The following is a 24,764-nucleotide window of genomic DNA, read 5'->3' as shown; positions in this document are numbered from 1 at the left end:
GGGCGACAACAAATTTCTGAAATAAAATCGGAAGACAGGGAGGTGCTGACGGAAGAAGCAGACATACCATGAGCTTTTAAGGCCTTCTATGCTGACTATACAGGTCCAAAAGTGGAGACCTTGAGGAAGACATCACAGACTACCTGGATCACATCAATGTACCTAAGCTGACTAATACACACAGGGAATTCCTGATGCTCCCAATAGAAAAGGATGAAATCACGGAAGCACTGGCGAGTATGCGAGCTGGTAGTGCACCGGGCGCAGATGGCCTCACTGTGGGGTTTTACAAGGCCTTTCAAGACAAACTACTCCTGCACCTCTCTACGCTCTTTGATGATATTTGCGTAGAGGGCAGTATGCCGCAATCCATGAGGGAGGCACTTCTGGTTGCGATACCAAAGCCAGGCAAACCACGAGACGAATGCAGCTCGTATAGACCTCTTTCCCTACTGAATGTAGACACTAAACTGTTTGCCAAAGTACTAGCTAACCGACTGGCGCTTCTGGCGTCTCGACTGGTGGCCCCTGAACAGGCTGGTTTCATTCCCAGCAGGAACCGGATATATAACATCCGCATGTCCGGCAGGATGGGAAAGCACTGGCTATATTCCTAGATATGGAAAAGGCTTTCGACACAGTGGAATGGCCATTTATGCGCTTAGTACTGCAGAGGATGGGCTTAGGGCTGCCATTCCTCCAGATGATAGGGGCACTATACAACTGCCCGCGAGCCAGGCTCAGACTCGGTAACCGAAGACTTCCCCATCAGTAGAGGCACCAGACTGGGGTGCCCGCTTTCAACCCTTCTATACGCCATGGTTGCCGAACCATTAGCCTGTGCACTCCGAGAGTATCATGGCAATGAAGGCATAGGCTTCCCCACATACAAGATAGTGGTGTCCTTGTACGCTGACGATACTTTGCTGTATGTTCGTGACCCTGACAACAATTTAACCCCAGTGCTGAGAGAAGTGGTCCGCTTCGGAGCCCTATCGGGCCTGAAGGTAAACTGGTCGAAGTCACTGGCCTTCCCCTTAACCCCTCTCACGCAGAACATTGAAATGGAATATCCACTGCAGTGAACTACTGATACAGTCAGGTACTTAGGTATACAACTCCACACCGATGCTGAGATACTATTTAGAGCAAACTATGGCACTGCCTTCAGCAGGCTGGAAGACTACATCGAAGCTTGGTGTAGGCTCCCACTCTCCCTACTGGGACGAATATCCATAATGAAAATGGTAGTGCTGCCCAGATTCCTGTTCCTATTTATGACACTTCCGATAGTTGTTTGAAAAAGGATTTGGGAAGTACTAACACAACTTCTGATCAAACTGGCTTGGGCAGGGAAACAACCCCGGGCCAAGTGGACACTACTCACATTACCTTACAGCATGGGAGGGCTCAGTGCCCCAGACTTAGAGCTTTATTATAGAGTGGAACAAGCCGCGCACCTACATAACTGGCTCCCCGGCGATGGCAGTATTCCACATGTCCGAATGGAAACACTCTTTGCCAGCCCTCTCTCGCTCCCGTCCACGATCTTCCAGCCGGTGGATCGCAGAACCGGCATACTGGACTCAATCGCCGCAACCAATCATGCATGGCACAGCCTGCTGCAACTACAGGGGGGTGCCCTGCTATACACCCCAATAATGCCGATAGATTGGGCTCGATGGCTGTCTCCCATCAAGGAGAAAGGGGTGGTCCTTGCATTACACAATATTGACGTTAAAGTGGCAGGGGATCTGTTCCAGGATGGGATAGCCAAAACTTGGGAGCAAGCAACAACTAATAGAGCAGATGCACCTCTGTTGACCCGCTTCCAGTTCCACAGGGTGCGATGCGCTCTTTCAGACCTGTTGGGCGAGGACATGGCTGAGCCACCTGAGGTTTCGGAACTCACGTATGTCATTAAGGCCGAGACTCCTCAAAAACTACTGTCCAACCTATATAAGATTTCGCAGGCGCACAGGGAACACACATACACGAAGGCACGTCTGGCATGGCAAACTGATCTGCAGATGGTTATTGACGACGACATGTGGCGATACTGCTGCACTAACACTAGGAAGTTATCCCTTAATGGCAGACACCGGCTCGTTCACTTCAAGTTCCTCAACAGGGTGTACTACACACCGGCGCAGCTGCGCAGGTACGGCCTCCGCGACACTGCGGACTGTAAAAGATGCCACGTCCCGGACACAGATTTCCTGCACCTGGCATGGCAATGCCCAGGCATATGGTATTTCTGGGACAAGATCTTTACTGAGATAAGCAGCATAATAGAAATAGAACTCACACCTGACCCTGCGCTTGCGCACCTGGGATACACCAAGAAGCTCCCCAGGGCCACACGGCGATTGGTAGACATGAAACTGCTCATAGCCCGGAGGGTGGTGGCCTGCTGTTGGATGAGAGGCCCTGCGCCTACACCTAAGCGCTGGGCACATGATATGTTATACTGCTGTACACAGTCCGAGAATTACAGCGAGATGTTGCCCCCTACTAGTCGTCCGAAAAACTTCTGGGGGTTGTACTAGACATACCTTAACAGTAACAGTGACATTCCCACCACAGAGGACGACCGGGGACTCTAGATTAAGACTGCATGGAGGAGATTGATGCATTGGAGTGCAGGGGGTCGTGTAACCGATTGGCATGCATATTTGTGGATATGGTACGATCGCCGCCTGCCCAGCTAAGGGTTGATGGCTAAATGGCTGTGTACTCACCTGAAAGGGGATTGTCGCATTGTTGCTCATACAGTATTTGTAATCAAAGTCAGATCAGAGGGAGGGGGGATTGTTGCACTGGAATGCTTTACGTATTGCAAACCCAATAAAAATATTTAATAATAAAAAAAAAAAAGTCTTGAGCAGCCCTAAAGGAGTGATCGTCACTGTCCGAGTAAAGATCTTCCTGCTTGCGGTGGCCTGGGCCATGTGGGGAGGGTCATCGCAGGGGTGTATCGGCCTTTGGGAATGCCCATTGACTGATTTGAGAGGCTGTGGGGGCCCCATAAGGTGCAGAGGCATCACTAAAGATTGTATTTCCCCACACCTGAACTTTGGCCTGGACTGGTGGGGTGAGGGGGGGGGGGGGGGGGGGGGGGGGGGGGGGAGGAGATGTGCGGGCCCCACAGCATTGAGGCCCCACGGCATGGAGGCCCCGCAGGCGTGCTCAACACAGCATACATTAATAAGCCTGCCTCCAGGAAATTGACAAATCCCTCTCACCTGCACTAGATGGTCAAAGAGATACTGATGCGCCCCTACAACTGTCCATCTCCAAGACACTCCCCCAAACTGAGACATTTACTGCTCGTCTTGGCCTCCCTAATACCCAGTGACTGGCCTGTTACTTGCCTTAATGGGCCTAATTCGCGGATGACTACCAGCACATTCGACCCTCCTAGTACTTGGTTTGCCCAATGATCCTGAATGACAGGGTGCACGTAAGGCCAAGCTGAGACGTGACAGTTGCTGAGGCCAGTCGCACTTTGGGGTGCCGTGGCACCCTGGGACCTTCTTCCCGAGGCTTGCCCCTCCGGGGACCCTGTTGGACCGGGATTTGGTCACTGGACACTTGTCCTAACCCCATAAAACATCAATCATCGCTCCCATCTGCCCAGTGTACCCTTCTTTTTCGTTCTTGGCAACTGCCTACAGAAGGGGTCCTCAGAATCCCCTGGTTGCCGCAGGGGAAGCCTGAATGATCTGGTACTCCTGCGCCTCACGGAAGCACAGGGTCAAGGACTCGAGGAGTAACTTCGAAGGAATTGCAGGAGGCAATTAGTACCATGGTGCGCTGTACGGCTCCGGTCCCGGGTGTGCTTCCAGTAGAATATTAGCAGTCTTTGCAGCACTCCTGCTGCCCGCCTGCTCAAGACTCTTCATGAATCCAGTCAAAATGATTTGCTGCTGTGCTTAATGAGAGGGGGCCAGATTGTCATGTTCCCGAAGCCCGGCAAAGACCCGATGGACCCCCAGCTCCAACCCTCCCCTGTCCATGATAGGGGATGATGCGAAGGTCCTGGAGAAGGCCTTGGCGCTTACAGCGGGTGTTGACCGACTGGTCCACCATGACCAATGTGGGGGGAACACAGATGAACCTGAGAAGGGTGTCCCATGTACTCCACTCAGTGGCTGGCATTAACCTGGGGACTGATGAGGGGATCGAAGGTACCGACGGACTGCCCATTTATTGTCAGTCAGCTTGCAGAGGTTTCGTAACAAGCGGTTATGCTTTGTAGGGCCACATATGATAGGTTGCTGCCCCTGTAATGGTTACCCTGTTTCCGTAATGGATCTAACACAGTGGTATGAGGAGGTTGATCCACAGCTGTAGACTTCTACCTCAAAGGCACCTTTATTACATTGGAGGATGAACTAGAATTTTTTCAATTATGAACCCGTCCATTCTTACAAAGTGGTAAGATCTCACGGACCGCACGCAAGATCTGGGTCGACTTCCTGGCAGACCCGGAGGAGTCACAAACGCTGCAGCTACTGCTGGACACGGGCTCCTCCAGAGGCCTGATCTCCTGCATATAAAAAGCCCTGAAATTTGAGTGCAGGGTGGATGTGGCAGGAGTTCGCAATAGGTTGTTGACTAACCTACTAGAGCCCCTAACAAAGGAGGAGCGGAGACGGGCTTTCACACAAGTTCAGGAGGTTGCCAGCAATGCCCAATTGAAGCTTAGCCAATCTGAAAACATTTTATTTGCACTGCACCAACCTAAATGGTCATTGACCGAAAAGATTTTACACCACGCGATCTCCTGCTTGCCCCCGCTGTGGGATGGAGCTGGCAACATTCCTCCATATGACTTGGGTTTGCTCTAAACTGCAGAACTACTGGGACTGGATATTACATGAGCTGCAGGAGATCACCGAGGTCCAGATAGAGACCTCAATCTGACACTGATTGCTGGGTGTGTTACAGATCCCATAACGAGGGTCATTGATGAAACGCAGGTTTGCCCCGTTGGACTTGGTGATGGCTAAATGGCGGCTTGCTATCCACTGAACGTGTCCCAATCCCCCCTCTCTGGACACATGGAGGGTGGACCTGCGAGAGTAAGGAGTGGCAGTTAAGGTTGGTCCGCACAGATGGGAATGCGGAGAGACTTGGAGCTTTGGGGTGACATGTTGGAAGGCTTGATGGCAGAGGAGCCACAGATAGCCTCCCCTATGGTGCACTCACCAGTTATGGACTCGGTGACACACTCGGTGGATATGTAGGGTGGGCCCCCAAATTCCTGGACCATGTGTCTGCCTGGGGTTTTTAGCCGATGGGAGGAGGTGGGCACCCCCTTTGGGTTGGCTCTGGATATCATGGGACCCCCTTCTGTCCTAAAAACCTTGCCACTTGGAGTGCACACACTGGGTGCGGTCTGTTTTTTGTTTTTTTTCTTTATGTTTCACGTTTGTTACATTGGCTGCATTTAGTTGCTTAGGTAACACAATCTAAGTTTGCAATGCATATGCGGAGACGCATATTATGTATACGATATAAGTAGATTCATGTTTAACCAAAATTGACTGCTATTGCTGGCACTCGGCCCCAATTTCTGGATCATTGTCTTATTTGTTCCTTATCGATGGACGGCTGCACTGGATTGTACCGTTTTATTATCTAAGACAATGTCGTAGACGATATGCTACGTTGTCATACCGTGTGTAATGCAAATGCTCAAAAACAAGTTTAAAAAAAATCTTGTACATAAGAATATGACATTTTTATTCTCCATATTTCTAGAGCAGTAATGGTTTAGTCTCAAAGTGTCTCTTAAAACAAATCATACCCAGCTGTCAATGTGCCTAGAGGGACTCCCAATCATATTTTTTTAAGCATGGACTCTGGGTTACTTTTACCAGACTTCCCAAGTTCACTGAATCTCTTCCAACGGGCAACTGGACTGTGTAGAGATGCTTGGTTGAAGTGTAATCAGAGTATATAAGTGAAGTCATAATATCCCCTTGTGGAAAAGAGCAGGAAACAAATACCCAAAATGCCATGCATGAGCAGATGAAAGACATCAAATGGAGAGAATGTGTTATATGTGGACGATAATATGCTAGCCATAAACCAGCTATGGCTTCCATGCACCTCGCAGGTATGACTATAGGTAGACTATAATGGTTCTAATAAATTTTCACTGAGTGCGATATCTAAGAATATAAAGAAATCACAGTGTGAAGGAAGACCATGCCCACTACTTTGCTGTACAGGGCATTTAATGCTGGGGTAAGCTTGGACCTCTGTGTTTACACAGACTAGCACTGATGCAGTCCTCAAGCAGCGTGAACGAACCATAAAAAATAACCTGAATCACTCACCACTCCTGCACTAATTTGGTCATAAACGGCCTAGCCTAAATCTTTCTTTAAAGGTATCAAGGGAAGAGATATTTTGAAACTGCAACCACAGCAAAAGGAGGCTTGCAGAGATTTAGTACTAGAACACAACTCTACAGCACTACCACACTTAGACTATGCCGTATGAAAATCCTTGTCAATTGCACACAAAAACTCCACACACAATAGCCATCTTACCTTGCAGACAAGCTAAACATTTTGGGCTATTAATATCCAATCTAAGTACCACATCAGCACTCATAATTAAGGCCCCCTTCCACATTTTACTTCTTGCCCTACACCTTTAGAACTTCCCAACAATAATTCACGCCACATATGCAATTCATCAATCCTGCCAAACTGCTACCCAAGATAAGATATGCAAATAAAAGGCCAACAGTGTAAAGCAGTACAAATAAGCGTGGGTCCGATTTGCAATGTGACTCATGTACAATATTTAGTCTGTATCATATCGAACTGACACTCACCACATAAACATTTATCATAGATTAACTCACATTTATCAAAAGGAATCAAAAGAAGAAAGATTTCTATGCATTTATTTCTGCATAGTCAGTGTTCACGCAATACTGGTATTTGCGTACATTAATCAGCTTAGTTGTATCAAATATTTCAAAAAACACAGAAGTACTTGAATGCAATTATTAAATCATTACATTTCAGAGTGCTCTCAGTGGGAAGGGAAGGGAAAGTGTGAAGGTTGTGAGGGACCGGGTAAAGGTGGTGTGACTTTTTAAAGACATCACGTTGAAATCAAAACACGCCTTTACAATCAAAGTGTACAAGGTTCCAAAGTTGCATCACACATAGGTCAAATTAATATATTTCTTTGTGTCCTGGACACAAAGAAATATATTAATGTATGTACGCAAATACCAGTATTGGTGAACACTGACTATGCAGAAATAAATGCATAGAAATCTTTCTCCTTTTGATTCCTTTTGATAAATGTGAGTTAATCTATGATAAATGTTTATGTGGCGAGTGTCAGTTCGATATGATACAGACTAAATATTGTACATGAGTCACATTGCAACTCGGACCAACGCTTATTTGTACTGTCATATGGACCCAGTTCCTCGAGTTCTAAGGGCCTACCCCTTTATTACTCATACAACAGTGTAAAGCAGCCACCTAATTTTGGTAGATCTGTTTTAAGACTAACACAAAACTTACCTTCAGGTATTGTAGAGATGCTACAATATAACAAATTCATGCACCGTTTTATAACGAAAACTCGGTTGGCAAGTTGCAGGTATTAGATTGCTTTACATCAATGGTGCCAACGAGTTCAGTAAAAAAAAAAAAAAAAAAACAGAACTAAGAAAAGAATTGTGTCCTGATGTAGGTAGGTGAGAGTGCCTCCACCCACTACAGCTCACATAAGGAAAGTGTCAGCAGGCATCTCATAATAAAGTCACTTTGTATAATGTGCTCGCAGTGAAAAGATGAACACATTCTATAACCACCAGGCTACCTCATTAAGCATATCTTCCGTTCCGAATTCAGCCAAATATTGCAATTGGAGTTACTTCCTGATAAAAAGTGGTAGTGAAGGTGGAGTTAGAAGAGTCAGAGAAAAAGGACTAGCTAACAATGTGGCATCAAATCTCCAGAAAGAGACAAGGGGAAGTGGTGAGATGCAGGTTATCAAGTCAATTTCTTTACAGTTGATTTTGATGAATGAAGTACATTTGAGAACAGTCGGCTAATGATCTAGCTTGTACGAACCTCTGTCAACTTAGAATTTCTTGGAGATCGCTTCTGTTTTATCCAGGACCCTTTACGAGCTTTTGTTTGCAGTTTACAAGAGCAGAGTGACAGGAGAGAAAATCCCCTTAGTTTAACAATTACCTGGGCCCAATCTCCACCAGAAGATCTGAAGGTTTTGGTGTGAGGAATGAGGAGCTGGAAATAGCATTAGAATCAAAAGGGCAGGCAAACAACCATTGCAGGATCTCCTTCTGGTGGGAACTTGGTGGAGTATCTCCTAAAAGAGAGTGAAGGGATACGGGGAAGAGAACAGAGAATAAGATGAGTAAATAGGAGCATGGCGAGAAAACGAGCAAACAGAAAGAGAAGTGATAAATGAAGAAAAGTTTGATAGAAAATAGTAGTAAAGAAGGGAAGAATGGAAAACACAATTTGGAAAAAGTGCAAAGAAAGGCAGGATACAATGATTAGGGAATTTAAAAAAATCTGGAAGTCATTCATTCAGAAACTTTATTTGGTTGAAAGAAATAACAACCATAAAAGTACATAGGTAAAACACATACAAATATATAAATAGGAGCAATAAAAGCGATAAAAACCCCAGTCACATCATCCTGAATTGCGAATTATTTAGTACATAAAGCATAACAGATTATACAATCGATCATCTCCTACAATTCAAATATGCAATTAATCAATTGTGTTTAGGCAACGGTCGATGAGATCGATCTAAAAAAAAAGTTATACAAGTCAGATTAAAAGTATTAAAAAAATACATAAATATCAATTCCTTAGCTATTACAATAAGCTTTTCTTATTTTTATGGCATTTAATATAACAAGCATTTACAATGCAACGGTTTCGCCTTCGGACACGAGGCATTTCAGAAGCGCTGCACTCACCTTTATCGAGCTAAAAAAGACGACTGAAGCCACAAGCCAAACACGAGCACACATTCACAACACTGGGCATTACGTGTTAGGAGCATTCGGTGCAAAAGTCAACATTCAAAACACGGGGCATTACAGAAACGCTGCACTCACCTTTATCTTGCTAAAAAAGACGACTGAAGCCACAAGCCAAACACGAGCACACATTCACAACACCAATCACAATCACTGCCCTCATGCAGGTAAGAGGAGTCTCATCTTCTATCACTGGGCTCATACATTTCACTGGTGTCCCAAACATTGCATGTCACTGCTCTCATTCACTTCACGCGAGTTTCAAGCTTTGCATATCACTATCCGCTTGTGCTTCACTATGGTCTCACCTACAGATTACTGCCCTTGTACTCTGCAGCGGGGTTTCATCCTCCCATAACTGTCCTCATACACTTCACTGAAGTCTCGTTCATTGCACATCACTGTTCACTTCATTAGCGTTTCACTTGTTACATATCACTGCCCTCTCACACTTCACTGGAGTCTTACTTCACATGACTGCCCTCATACACTTTAGTGCGGTCTCACCTTCTTATCACTAATATCCTATACTTCACTGGAATCTCACACATTGCACATCACTGACCTTGCTACACTCCATCGCATTCTCACTCTAGATTGAGCTCTCTATCCCCTTGAGTATCTGAGTCTTATTGGCGATACAGTAGGCCTCAGCACCACATTGATGCCCATTAGGCATGTTTCCCTTCAGCTTAGTAGCGGTCCTTACAAGAGGTGGGTAAATGAAGGTGTGAGTGCAGGAATGAATAAGTGTTTGGGCGATGAATGATTGTGCACATGGACGTGTACATTGACAGGTGGATGAGTGACAACGTGGATGGGTGTATCCAGAGGCACCTTGTCCTAATCAATAACTATTGGCTTTCGTTGTGCTTGTTTACCCTTGTATCCAATCTCATCTCTTCTTGGAATGCAGTGTTCACCTTGCTCGTGGAGGCTCCTCAGCGTGTGCTAAACCAGGCAGTATCCGACGAGCTTATGTGTATTATTAACCGGAAGTTGACTGAACAATGTTATCAGAATGTAATATCCTTTAATAGCGCCTATAATAGTATCTTGTGGAAACAACATTTTACTAAACCAGTTTTAGATCTCCAGTTCTGTATACCACTACTTTCACGTGTTGAGTATGTTTAGTTAAATCTGCAGAATACACCATAATTTTATCCAGGTGCAAGGCCATGTAGATAGTAACAAGCATTGGCAAAACCGATATGCCTGTCCTTGGCAAAATGGTGCAGTGTTTTATTTTTTATTTTTACTTTTTATGTAAATTTAAACAAATATGGCATATTAATTTTAATAGAACAGTACAGGTGCTTCAGAGCAAGCAGATGTACTTGCCAAAAAGAATCAATATAAATATGAAAGAGGAAAATATGATTCCAATGGGTGCAAAAGAAAAGTGCTAGTGGCCTTCCATTGCTGTAACCTGCATGTTTAATTTAAGCACATAGAGATAAATAGAAAAATATAATAAAAAGATTAAAGAATGGAAAGGAAGCATTGTCAAAGTATAGTGTTGACCACTATCCCTGGCACTTATTTGTAGCTATATGTGCACGTGTGACCAGGAAAACGTCGTAATTCACAGTGCAGGTGGGCCAATGTCGGAAGTTCATTAACCCATTGACCCAAGTGAAAGCAACATTTACGTGAACAGAGAATGGATGAAAAGGGCTAACCCATTGGCCCTGTATGTATGTATGTATTTTATTTCTGATTTAAAAAAATATATTTTTAATTATTATCAACAAGGATGGCGAGACCTATCAACAATGGCCAGACCTATAAATGATATTAAACTGCACATGGAGTTATGCACAAGCCACAGGGATTATTATTGTAGGAACACACTCCAACATGTCATAAAGAATTTACATTTCATCAGCATATTGGGAAACTTAATGGATAATGGAAATGCTTATGTGCAGTCAACTGCACCGTGCGCGAGATATATAATCATGACAGGTGCCTCTCGAGAATGTTAAATATCCGCCCAGTTTTACAATGGTTATTGCTTTAGCACGAGAAATCAGCCTCAGCCTGCCAGAGTTGTAAAGTATGATGTCTAGGTAGAGTGGGCACCTGACTGGCCATTTTGCTCAAGGATGCATATTTTCCTGGCATTGATTTTAGCAGCTGTTTTAAAGGCGCAGTGTTGTCGTTTGAGAAGTTTCTGTTTCATGATTCTGACCCCCTACATGTACCTTTCCCTCTGTTTCAGTGTGGTGGTATGACCCAGAGGGAGCACCTTTATTGGTGCTACGGGGACACCCTCCACGAAATGAAAACGGCCGCTGAGTTTCTTTAGCTCTGATGCAAACATGTTTAAGCATTCCGCATGCTGGCAGAGAAGGGAATTTGGGTACAAAAAAGCACGAGACACGTTATATTATATGCCCTCAAGAAAAAAATCTATTTGTTTTGTTTCTTAGTACTTTGTTGACCTTCCCTAACGGTCTCCTCGTGACCCAACTACGTCAGCACACAGACTCAGAAACTCGGCTTATGGGTCACCTGAGGTGAGCGGAGCTCGCGCCCACTCCTTGCTTTGCCGTTTTTTTTTCCTGTTCGTGAAAACAATCATTACCAGCACCAGAGACGCCAGGGACTGCCTCTGCAGATAAGCAGTAGCCAAGCGAACTGCTACATCCGCCGCAACAAGGCAGGGCAGGGCGTTTTTTTATAAGGGGAAAATGTAATCTGATTGTGCTCGTAGCCAGGTTTTAACCTTCGGTGGATTTCTTATTCACATTTTTTCAACCTAAGCAATACATATTCCCTATAAAATCGTTTTTATGGAAAAGCAGCAGCAGAGAGAGAGAGCCTCACAAATATCCAGTCAGGAGGAGTATTTACAACATTTCTCAGTTTGGTCTCCGTAGTGTCAGTTACTAACCTTAACAACTGCAGAATTATTACAGCCCCGGAAAATAAACTAGCTGTACGTTGGCTCCGAAAGAGCCCAAAGGAGAAAGAGATCGGATAGTCAACAAGTCAGGTCCCGGGCCGCGCTGTGATTGGCTGACGTCACGGGGGTGTCCCGGGCCGGCAGCCAATCACAGCGCGGCCCAGGAATGACGTCACGGGGGTGTCCCGGGCCGGCAGCCAATGGCAGCGCGGCCCGGGACAAAGGGGCGGGGCTTAAAAAAAGCACCAGAAACGCCCCCGAATCGCGTTTTCGAGAGAAAGCGCGATTGACAGCCTCTGCCTCCCAATGGCTAGCCTCCATTTATGGAGCTAACCAATGAGAGGCAGAGGCGGGGCCGACATCCATACTGAAGACAATAGTTTTCAAACTGGGAGGGGCACTTCGTGCCCCTCGCCAGGTTCGAAACCTAAAAAGTGTAATACTGTAAAACGAGACAGGGTCGCCTAGTGTCACCAAGTATTTCATTGCAGCTTTAGGAGATCTAATATTCTGGGCAACCAGCATGGGTATCAAATACCGTCCTAAAATTCTGATACAGTTTGTAGAACAATAACACGTGCATTGTGCTTTGTTTGCTCTGTCAATCAATCACAGGGACTAAAATATAGATCACTGGGGCCTACTTCTGGCCCAGGAACGCGCTCGATGGCCCCCTTGGCCAAGAGGGCCGTAACTTCCTCCTGCAGAAGCCGCAAGTGATCCCCCGACACGCGGTGGTATTGCGGTGGCATGGCTGGAGGGGTCGCCTCGAAGGGGAGAGAGTAGCCCCTTTGGACGAATTGCAGCACCCACCTGTCCGATGTGACAGTGCGCCAGTGGAGGAGGTGATGGCGAACCCTGCCCCCCACTGGCGTCACATGGGCCTGAAAGCTCGGACTAGGAGGGTTTTGAGGTGGATGCAGCAGGGGTAGGTGTGGACTGACCCCGTCGTTGTCCTCGACCGCCGCCACGGCGGTTTCCACGGCCGCCACCGCGTTGGAGATTAGTCTGCGGTGCGTGGCTGACAGCACGTGTGGGAGCGCCCCTTCCTTGGCCATGAAAGGAGCGAAAGGCACCCGTTTGCTGGCGCGGGGCCGAGAGGCCCAAGGACTTGGCCGCAGCCCTGGAGTCCTTAAAGCGCTCAAGCGCATGGTCTGCCTTGTCCCCAAAAAGGCGACGGCCATCAAGCGGCATGTCCATGAGTGTATGCTGGACATCGGCCGAAAAGTTGTCGGATCTCAACCAGGCGTGGCGACGAATCGCCACGGTTGTTGCCATCGCTCTGCCCAGTGAGTCTGTGGTATCCAGCCCACACCGGATGGAAAAACGTGCCGCATCTCGACCCTCCGCAAGGGCTTGGGCGAGTTTAGCCTTGACCTCCGCCGGGCAGTCTGGCAGCACGTTCGAGACCGTGTCCCACAGAGAGTGGGTGTAGCTGCCCAAGAGGCACGCGGTGTTGGAAGACCGCAGTCCCAAACTCAGGGAGGAGAACACCTTTTTGTCGTATTGCTCGTACCTCTTGGATTCCCGATCAGGCAGAGCCGTCGGGAATGCGGTTTGGGAGTTTGAGGCCTGGATGACCAGGCTCTCGGGGTGGGATGGGTGGACGGGAAACAAGGGTCACCCGGGGCCGGGCGGTGGCGTCTGGCCACGTTCCTATCTACAGGCGGACCTGTAGCGGGCCTGGACCAAGTGCCCAAAAGAACGTCAGTCAAGGCCTCATTAAACGGCAGCAGAGGCTCAGCCGAGCTTGACTGCGGTTTAAGGACCTCAGTGAGGAGGTTAGTCCTCACGGCAGCGACGGGGAGCTCAAGGCCCAAGGTCCTGGCCGCCCGCGTCAGCACCACACTGTAGGTTGCCTCCTCCTCCGTAGCCACGGTAGGGGGTGAGACAAAACCAGTGTCTGGCGAAGTGTCCAGACCACTGGCATCCCCAAGTTCACCTGTCCAGTCCTGTCGGGACTGACAATCACGTGTCAGAGGGTCCTCAGACCCCTCCCAATACACCTCATCACCCATTTCCTGATAATCAGGGTTGTCAAAGGATGGGGCCGGTTCGTTGAAGTAGAACTCTCCAAGCGGCGTCGAGAGCGGCGCCGCTCTGACGCCGGGACCGGATCAAGGGAGGCATCGGGGACGGCTGCGCCCGAAGGTGACACCCTAGGGATCGGCGCCGGTGAGGTCGTCAGGTCAACCGGCGACGACCAGGATCCAGAGGCGGGTCCAGCAGGGCCCTGCGGCGTCGGGGCCGAAGCACCCGCCGGCGTCTGGGCCGAAGCACCCGATCCGCTGGGGCCCAAGACGGGTCCACTGGGCCCGAAGGCGCCGCGGAGCCAGTCGGAGGAGAGAGAGAGAGAGACCTCATGGCCATGAGGAAGCGCTCGATCTCCTCCGGCGACGCATGCTGCCCAGGGACCGGAGGGTATGAAGCAGGCCGCGACGCCCGCGACTCCGACGGAGCCGCGCGGGCGGTGTCACCCGAACCCCCAGCCGCATCGCGTGAGCGTCAGGGGGGGGGGGGGGGGGGGGGGGGGGGGGGGAGTCAGAAGAGCGATGAAGCCTCTTCGACTTCTTGTGCTTACCTGACGACTTCGAGCCCGAAAACCGATGGTAACTCCCGGAGCTATGATGGCTCTGACCCCGCGACCAGTCCCTCGACCTCCTTCCAGACCGGGACCTCTCGGGGCGCGGGCCGACTGCCGGAGCTCGAACCGCTTGCGGGACCGCTCCCGCCTAGCTTTCGCCGACAGGGCTCGGCAGTTGGGGCAGGCCTTGTCGTCCTGGTCGAAGCAGAGACCGTGAATGCACCGGCGGTGAAGGTCGATAACTGACATCAGTCGTTGCAGTCCTCACAGGGTTGAAATCCAGGCATCCCTACCGGCACCGTTCAGAGTCGAAAAGACTTCGAAAAATGATCAGAAGGGATCGAAAAAGTTAGTCAAAAATTGACTATGGGTACCACTTTTTCTGGAACTGCGCTGCTGGCGCGGAAAAAAGAAGAACTGACATCAGCGCGCGAGGGCGGCGTCTAAGTACTCCGGCGACGTCATCCCGGCACCAATGGCGCAGTCAACGGACGCGGAGCCGCAGACAAGGCCTACCGACGCGCATGGGTACTGTTACGCAAAAGTTTTCGGATCCAGTCTGACGCCTGGGGTTATTCTAAGGTAAGGAATCTAATACTAACCTGTTTCTTTCAGATACAAGCATCCTAGAACTGGTTTCGGGGGTTGACCCCTCATCAGCCAGGATAGCTTGAATCCAGTGACACAGTGAGCCCTGGACCCACGTCTGAGCATACCAGGAGCACTTAGGGTGAGGAAGCAAAAAACACACAATTGATGGACGGAATGCAGAACAAATCAAAACATTAACTCCCAATAAAGAGATCTGGGTTAAATCCATCATTCTTTTGCTCACCATGCCACCCCAGTTTAGACATGGCCATTTGCAAATCAGTCTGGACCCTGTGCCTCATGGGAATAGTCCAGCCCGAACTGCCAAGCCAGGTCTTCCCTGGACTGGAAACAAGCATACTTGTATTGGTTTGGGAGTTTCACCCCTCATCAGCCAGGATAGCTTGAATCCAGTAGCACAGTGAACCCGGGACCCACGTCTGGGCATACCTGGCGCAATTCGGGCGAGGAAGCAAAAGACACACAATTGATGGACAGAAGGCAGAACAAATCAAAACATTCACCCCCAGTCAAGGGATCTGGGTTAAATCCATCATTCTTTTGCTCACTATGCCACCCCAGTTTAGACCTGGCCATTTGCAAATCAGTCTGGATCCTGTGCCTTATGGGAACAGACCAGCCCGAACTGCCAAGCTAGGTCGTCCCTGGACCAGAAACAGGCATCCTAGGATCTGTTTCGGGGTTTCACCCCAATCCACCTCACTCTCTGCATGAATAGAATTTGGTGTGCATTAGCTGGTGAAAACATATGTTTAGAACTAAGCCAATAAACCACTTTATTCTTTAGGCCTTTGTTAGAAATGGGGGTCTCTAGTTGGCAGTGGCTGGCCACAGTCAATTAGGGACCCTTCTTCCTAAGTCAGAGTAAGGGGGCTACACCCTTTGATAACCCCTGCTCAATCCTGTGGTAACATAGCACGAGCAGCTAGACTTCTCTCCGAGGCAGTGTGTAAAGCATTTATGATCATACACAGTAACACAGTGAAGGACACTACAAAGGGACCGCACACAAGTAGTTATAAAAAATAAGTATCTTCATATATAGACTTAACACAAGACCAATAACGGTAAAAAGCCACAATACTGAAAAATGGGGGTACTCTTGAAAAGCTGGAAAAAGAGTTCCAAGTGTGGGTTCAGTTCAAAGCAGGGGTCTCTGCGACCCTTTTACTTACAAAGTACCTGGATTTCGTAGCAAAACAAGCAAAATGTCGCAAACGAGCTGTAGCAATGATTTTCCCCCCGCTAGGCCGGCGATGCGTTGAATCCTTGCCGCAAGGGAGGAGGATGTGCTGATCCTGTTGCGTGTACGATCTTGTTGCGATGAAAGAAAATGACGCCCCGCAAAGGAGCGACGATCCGGGTGCGACGCGAGGAAAATGGCAGACGCACGGCACCCGCTCTGCGATGTCGTGATGCGATTATCTCGATGCGATGATCCGGGGGTAGCGAGCCTTCAAAAAGCCCGTAAACATGCGATGCGATGATCTCTGGGGTTAGCAAGCACTTTTTGGCCCGCAAGCGTGCGATGCTCTTTGGTTTGCGAGCACTCGGCGGCAGCAGCGCAGTGATTTTTCTTACGCTCTTCAGCTGCTGCGGCTCGCAAACAGGCATTAGGTCTACTACAGAGAAGAGAGTGCTGAAATAGTCGCTAGAGGCCCTGGAACTCACAGGGGCCTCACCTGCAAATAGAAATCCTGGCTGGGAGGAATCAGGAGGCTGGTGGGGGGGGGGGGGGGGAGGAAGATGTGCCTGTGACTCCAGCAGGAGGCTAGCTCTCTTCTAGCTCTTGGGTGATCGCTTAGCAAAAGAAAAGTCTCTCAAAAGTCCTTTCCCCTCTTCTTTCTAGTCCAAGGGGAACTACTGCAGGCCCATCCAAGAAACAGCACATAAGCTCAAGCAAGGACAGTCCTCTCCTGCAGATTCCTTCAGTAACACTGACAGAGGTTCTTCTTGACATCCAGGAGCAATACAAAAATCAGGGGTTTGGGCACAGATATTTATACCCCAAAAGTCTTTGTTCTCAAAAGTCTCTAGTCACTGAGCCCAGCCAGAACCAGTTCTGCTCAGGCCTGTAGCCTTTTGATTACCAGGCTGCATCCTTCCTTTCAGAAAGAGGGGGTCTGCCATCAGACGCACAGTAGGAGGTGGAGCCAGCATTCGCCTTGCCAGGCACAGCCCTATTCAGGTCAAGGAGCTACTCCTACCCAGTACTCAATGCAGATCTCTCTATTCAACCCAGGTCTGACTCAGCCTGCCTTGCCCCTCTAAACCCAGACAGCAAATACACATAACAGCAGAGCACACTGGAAGGCTTAGGCAAGAAAATACCTACTTTCAAACACAATGTTAAAACCAACTTCACTCAAATATGTTTTTATCATTCTGATTTCAGGCAAACTAAACTCGAATTTCTACCATGTTCCCTGAGTCAGGTAGGACTATAAGATGTAATAGCCAGTCTGCCCATTCTAGCCTATGGCGAACAGGTAGCCTTGCAGCAGTGAAAAACAAAATGGAGGGTGATTCACAACCAGGACATGCTACACATATCAAGCCATGTCCTACCTTACACACACAATGCACCTACCATAGGGGTGATTGACATGATTCTAAGGGAAGGTTCAGGGGCTGGGAAGTGTGGGCACTTCACAGCCAAGATGGCAGTCCTGGACTGCACGCAGACACTGCAGTGGCAGGTCTGAGGAACACTTTACAAGCTGCTTCTGTGGGTGGCGCAAACCAGCGTTGCAGGCCCAACAGCAGCATTTGGGTTATCAGCCCTGGGCACACACAGGCAACACTAATAGGGACTAACAGGTAAACTAAGTAAGCCAATCAGGGATATACCAATTCACAGTCCTCTTTACACAGGGAGCATTTGCGCTATGGCACTGAATGGCATTGGCACAGCTCCCAGAGCATCTACTACCAGCAAAAACAGAGGAGACAACAGCGAAAAATGGAAGGGAGACCCACGCCAATGGTGCCAGGTCTAACAGCCTTCTACTGTCTCTCTATCACCAGGTTTCTAAGGGGAGACATTAGCCAGAACTGCCACATAAGGGCAACATGCTGGAGGGAGGGTAATGGCATGGCGTCCGCAAAAATTTTTCCAGGGGGGGGCAAAATGTTAACGTCATCACCATCCTCCGACATGATGTGTGCCAGGTGGGGCACAAGAAACACTGGGGCGCAGAACTGAGATAGACTCAATTAAATGCCAGGAATCCAGGATATGTGACTGACCCTGCCACAGGCCAACAAACACCACCTGTAGGGAAAACGCTAAACTTTTTGACAAGGCGCTTTATCTCTGTCTGCTAGGTGTGCAGACTTCCGGGTCCTCGATCCCAACACTAATCAAGGCTGTCTTCAGCACGATTCAATTTTTATCAGAATACTTTAAAACAGCCTATGATTAAAGCACCAGATTAAATATACTGTATGCACAGTGTATGTTAGGGATTATTTGTAGCACACATATTCCCCAATATTGGCTTCTTGGTGCTAGAATGCATGATAACTTTTATCCAAAGTTAAAGCACAACGTCAAAGTTAGTAATAAATAATGCAGCAATCACACACGCTAGTGATTCGCCAATGGGTGCTCCCTTTACTAGAATTCCCTGGGCATTGCTACATTTTACACACATTCAATAATTTATACAAAATAAAATGTATAGGTCCAAATGTTAGCTATATTTTTTAAAAGAAACTTAAGAGTCCCTCTACGTGTAGTCAATGTCAAACTGACAACGTGCGCACGTTTAGGGATACAATAATGGCCAGCTCTCTTATGCAGAAGCCCAGCACCGTAAATGTGTGGCACATGCGGTGCCCGCAGTGGCGGCACATCACAGGTCCAGGGATGCCGAGTCTTACACAGTGGTCGAAGTGGTGAAAAAAAGTAGGGGAACAGTGGGCGGAGAATCAGAGGGCGGGAATAACCCAAGGATTGGATCTGTGGGTGGAGCCAGAGGTGTGGCCAGAATGCGCAGACATCCCAATTTTTAGTATTTGTTTGGCATTTCACTGCCCAGTTTAATCAACCAATGGAAACACATGATTATTTAAGGTTATAATGAGTTATTGACATTAAAATATATTCACAAAGTGGGATATGCTTCTAATAATCACAGCATGTACCAAATACGATATAATGTGGAAACACAAGCCATTTGTCTCCGAGCCATGGAGTTTCTGTCATCCAGCACTACTCCCTTTTCCCACAACAGCAGTTCAAACATGAATGGCAAAATATCCTAGTTTGCAAATGTTTTCTCTAAAATTATGGCTCTGCCATATTTGCCTCATAATGCAAGATCTGCTGCATGATCTGACCATTTAAACTAATAAATTGTTTGTAGCTCAAACATATCAAAAGTTAATATAAACTGTGACGTGTGTTGCTGCGGAGTGGATGGCCTATTGTAAAGGTTGACTGGTCACCTTTCTCACTGCTGCGTTTGTATGTTACACTGGTACTAATAAGGCAAAATCTTTCCAGAGACTGTTAGCATGTGTACACACGTCAAAGTAATAAAATATCTGAAAATATACTGCATTACGCAGCAGGCTTTTTTTTAATGCATAATTTAGTCAACACTACGGCATAACGTTGTCATCCTTTTCTACATAATTAATTCCAGTGGCCCCACAGCAGGCAGCACATGTTAAAAGTGGTTGTGAATGAAGCAGGGAGACTGTGAAGTTTGCGAACTTAGTTTGGTGTGCGTGAAAATCCTGCATTGCCAATCCCTGGTGAGTTGCAGCTACTACTGCTGAAACAAGGTCAATGGAGGTACCTATCGGTGAGGCAGACTGGCCTCAAGGGCAGGGCCAGCCATAGCACTGGTGGTGTCCTGTGCATTAATGTTTGTTAGTGCCCCCAATGACCACCTCTGCCATGGATTCCCTCACTACCACCCTTTAACTGTGCCCTCCAAGTCTCCATAAACACTCTTTCTCAGATGCATTTAATTTGATTTACAGCGCCACTTATACCAGGGTGTCAGAGCACTTTACATCACACACATTACACAGAGACAGTCAATATGTATGTAAATCACTGTATAGAAAACTTTACATAAGACTAAGGACTACAAGATGTAGGAGTCACATGACAACCGTACTAGTAGCCGGTATAGTTTTATAGTGATTGGTCTGGAGAAACACAATACCCGGAATTTAAAACGTAATACCATGGTTGGGGGTTCTCCTTAATAATCAGAATTGATTTCTGTCCAAAAGAACACTTTTTGAGACATTAGGATAATCAAAGACGGGGGGGATATAATGCTCTAATTTATACCTTGCAGTTTGTATGCAGCTCTTAGATGACAGTTAATAGCTCACTGTTCTAAGTTAGAATTTTACCTTGTAAACTGCAAGTAACAAAAGGATCTCTCTGACAAAAGCAGTAGTCCACTGACCTATTTACATTATGTGCACTTTGTGATCTGCATAGCGCATGTTCTTTGCAGCCGGTACATAAACCCTCTGAGCTACCTTTCCATGAGTCAAAACTTCCACTAGACAAAATTCTGATCTCTCACTAGGAAGAACATTAATCACCAGTCATCATGACATTTTTATTGTTGCCGAAAAGTGCTTGAGACCAGGAAGGAGGCAGCAAGCGTTTTTAAAACCATAATATACTTGCAAACATGATGCCTCCACCTAAAGTCAGTACCCGGTGCGGTCACACTGGTTGCACCGCCCTAGAGCTGGCCCTTCTCAAGGGTCCTGTGACCAATAGGCCTGCCCGCAAGACTGGAGGTGAACTTCAGTATGGATAGTGGTGGACAAGCCTTGAAGGTTAACCTACACTTGTCATGCTAGGGTCCAATGCTTGTGCGAAAGACACCAGGACTTCTAAGGTGTTGCGAAGCCTTCTAAGGTCTAGCATGTGATTGTGCTCTTGCAGGAGAGTGGTCTGGATGACTGGTTATTAAGGCTGAACCTGGTTCCCAGTTCCAAATTCAGCAGCTCTGGCCATAGTGCCACATCCTCTCCCCCACTGAACACCGTACTGCCCCACTGAGAAAAACTCCCACTGTCTACAACTACAACCCAATTGTTACCCGGGCCGCTATAAACACCTAGATGCAGCTCAATTTAAATTACGCACTAGACAAGAGCAATATGCAGCCAACAAAAAAAAAAAAGTTACAACATCCTGGAAAAAGCAAACACTTATAGGGAATGCAAAATTTAGCAAACCATGGGAAATGTAAGCAGGAACAACATGGTAACCTTAATGCTTTTACACTCACTATTCAGAAATCAGTGAATGCTTTTGCCTGAAAAGTTAAGGACACGACTACAGGGCCCTGAGTGGACCCATTTCAATGGCCATTGCTTATATCCTTACAAAACGTACGCAGTATGGTAAAAAGACCACATCCCTGGACGCAGAGCTGCAGCACACATTTTGTTTTCCAATCCACACATTGCAGTACCTCCAGGATTGGTGCACTAGTTTCAAGTCCAGGGAAAACAGACAAGAAAACAAAAATAGCGCTTCACTGGCGAACTCTGTAAAAGTGGCGCTAATGTGTTTCAGTGTGAATAAAATCAGTTTTGCCAGTTTGCTACCACTCTGTCTTACTTTACTTAGTTATTTATCTATTTTTCATATTTTTAGCCTTTTATTCCCAATGCTGCACTTTGGAATTAAAATGCAACATTTCCAGCAAAAGCGTCTCTTTTTTGGATCCATTTCACAAGGAAGCAAATACAAGAAAGGAGAGGAAAGAGAGTGAGAACCCCGTATTGAAGTCATGGTTTTCATGGGAGTCCGCAGGGGGGGGCAAGGAGGGTCGTTCCAGGGGGGGGGGGGGGCAAGCACCCCTCCTTGCCCCCCCCCCTGCGGAAGCCCATGGGTAATGGTTACTCGCTCCTGAGGATGATCAAGATTACTGGATGTAATTTTATCTATTTGGGCAACATGATTTGGGGTTACATTAGATGTCTGGTTGGGGATCGTGCTAGTGGGCCCTGTTGGTTGATTGATCCTAAGATTCAACAGGATCTGACAAGAAGCTGAGCTTGTACCAGGTTGGTCAACTGGAAGTCATACAAACAGTATTTTGTCTGAAACCCCCAATCATGTATGCATTAAAAAAAGAGGATGCAGTCCTCAACTAGACAATATGAAAACAATACTTCTCATCTCCAAGTGAAGTTTGGTTGCTCTATAACATACTACCCTCAATAGAGAATTACATGCTTTTACAAATCAAAGGTCATGTCCTACAGATGAAGTATGCAGTCTTTGCAGTGTACAAATGTTAAAGTATGTTGCGCATGTTCATGTTTAAATGTGCTCTGAAAACTTGAATATTCGCAATGCTTCTCAATTGTGTCAGGTTGTAAAACCAAAGTCTGTTAATTGCAGGTCACAGTGACATTCTCCCTCGATCTTGTACATTATTTACTAAAATGTATGTTGTGACCCCCGAGGCTCTAAATCATCAAACCACCTGGAGTGATTCTATGTTTTGCATTTGCCCGAACATAGTCCGAGACATAAATGACAGGTGGTACACCCAAAATATACATTGTCCCGTAGTAGAGGACTACTGTCCCCTCACCAGGCAAGGGAGTGACAAATGGTGGAAGTGAATTCCTTCTCAACTTAGTATGACCGTAAACATGAGGCTTAGGGGCCCTATATTTGGTGCTAAAAACAATATGATTAAGTTACACTTTACACATTCTGTACTCTTAAAGATGTATTTTTCACAAGGTTTGACACTGTGGAGGGTTTAAGCATATACCTCAACAAAAGGAGGGGAGGAGGAGAGAGCACTGGGAAACCTTACCATCTCCAAGACGCGATAATTAAACAACCAAGATAATGTCCACCTCTGTTAAATCAAAGTTTTAGTTCCAAAACTATGCTAACGTAACCATTGAGTTTATAAAAGGCTCCTCACCCTCAGAACACATTGGCTTTTACACTGAATGAATTAGAAGTCATGCAGATGGTAATTAGATTTTTTAAATGTAACAAAAGCATGTCGTATTGGTAATTGAAAATGCAGCACAGGACTTTGAAGACCACTGCTCAGAATAGGGAAACCAGTCTTCTAAGGATAACTCTATGGAGGGAGGACTGCAGGCTAGATAAGATCTTAAGATCCCTGAGTATGGGCTGCAAAAGCAAGTATTAAATCAAGACTGTATGACACTCACAGTCATACCACCATAGACTGGGGCACACGGGGGTCAACAAAGAATCTGAACTAGCCTACAGAATAACTTATTATCCAAAGTATACCACTACGGTAATACTGATGTTTTGCACTGGGGCAACAGAACTCTGCTACCACAAGCCTATCCGGTTTAAAAACACTGGACTTAAATATGATTGAAAGCACAGAATTTAGGACTCTAAGGAAGGGCCAGGGCACTTCAATGATACAAACATAGTGACATGGGTGGCCCCATAATTAACTGGTTTTATCTATGGATGGGAAGATATCTAGTGGCTGGTTGATGAAAACTATGCCAGATTGCTACCTAAACCTCCTGTAACCGACAATCAAAATGACAGTGGGGCTCAAAGGAATTGACTCAACAAGCATCATAGATCACCTAATGCCAAGGAAGATGTCAAGCTAAGGTAAGAAGTAACTAGAGCTTAACACTAAAGTCAGGAAGTACAGCATGGGCACCACACTGCTCAAAGAGTTTGGATATTGACTGCTTCAGATATCTTTTTAAGTGATACATTAGTGCCAAGCCCAAGGGTGAAGTCAAATCTCCAGTGACAGAGTGATGGTTTAGTACACCCACCCAAGGAAACATGCCATAGCTTGCACTTGGAATGCATTGGCCGCTATCAAACTTTAAAAGCTGATGATGTGGTTGCTTTCATTCTAAAATAACATATTCTACGATACCAGGAAATCTGGAATCACAAGGATGTTGCATTAACAACTTTTCAGAATATATGCCCTCGTCAGAAAGTTAGGGACCAGAGGGTAAGCACTGGGTGGTCTGGCAACCATGCTACTTTACACTACTATTGAAGGGTCTCCAGCCTACATCTTTAATCTATTACCTGTTTTGGTTACAGGCAATAAATGTTCCTCTCAGCCCAGCCTTTAATTTTTAGCTATTTGGCGTAGACTCTAATTAACTTGAATTATAACAATGTTCTACAGTTTCAAAATCAAGATTCAGTAGTACGTTTTGGTCAATTGTAAAAAGAGTGTTACGATCAAGAAGCACCAATTCGGAAAAACCATGGCCTTTAAATGTGCAGCCTGTTACCCACAGATGGCATTGTTTATACCCGCTTCACGGTTGTCCAGGATTAGCGGAAGAGGAATCAATTCCAACCAAGTTTGTGGCTATCCATATGGGGAAAACGTTGATACAATTTAACTAAATGGGAGTAATTTTCCCAGTCAGTAGGCATCCTGAAACTCCAGCACTGATCTGCTCCTCTTGGAACAAATGTAAGACAACCCTTTCAAATTGAAAACATGGGTAATGTGGCGTTTGAGCCTGTATTAACTGCAGAGATGTGCATACCTGATGCAACAAGTATACTGGCTGGCAAAAGGCCCAAC

General features: G+C 46.8%; 1 protein-coding gene across 1 annotated transcript in view; it reads right to left on the bottom strand.

The window, feature by feature from the left end:
• Window positions 1-24,764, bottom strand: part of PFAS (phosphoribosylformylglycinamidine synthase) — a 371,702-nt gene that overhangs the window by 290,560 nt on the left and 56,378 nt on the right. The window contains exon 3 of the mRNA XM_086931905.1: window positions 8,244-8,379. Within this exon, the coding sequence (XP_086788031.1) occupies window positions 8,244-8,379 (136 nt within the window). The remainder of the gene's footprint in view (window positions 1-8,243; window positions 8,380-24,764) is intronic.

This window comes from Lissotriton vulgaris, chromosome 7 (assembly GCF_964263255.1).
Source record: "Lissotriton vulgaris chromosome 7, aLisVul1.2, whole genome shotgun sequence".
Taxonomy (NCBI): domain Eukaryota; kingdom Metazoa; phylum Chordata; class Amphibia; order Caudata; family Salamandridae; genus Lissotriton; species Lissotriton vulgaris.
Note: the sequence above shows the minus strand (reverse complement) of the source record. Positions and strands in the feature narration are given on the sequence as shown.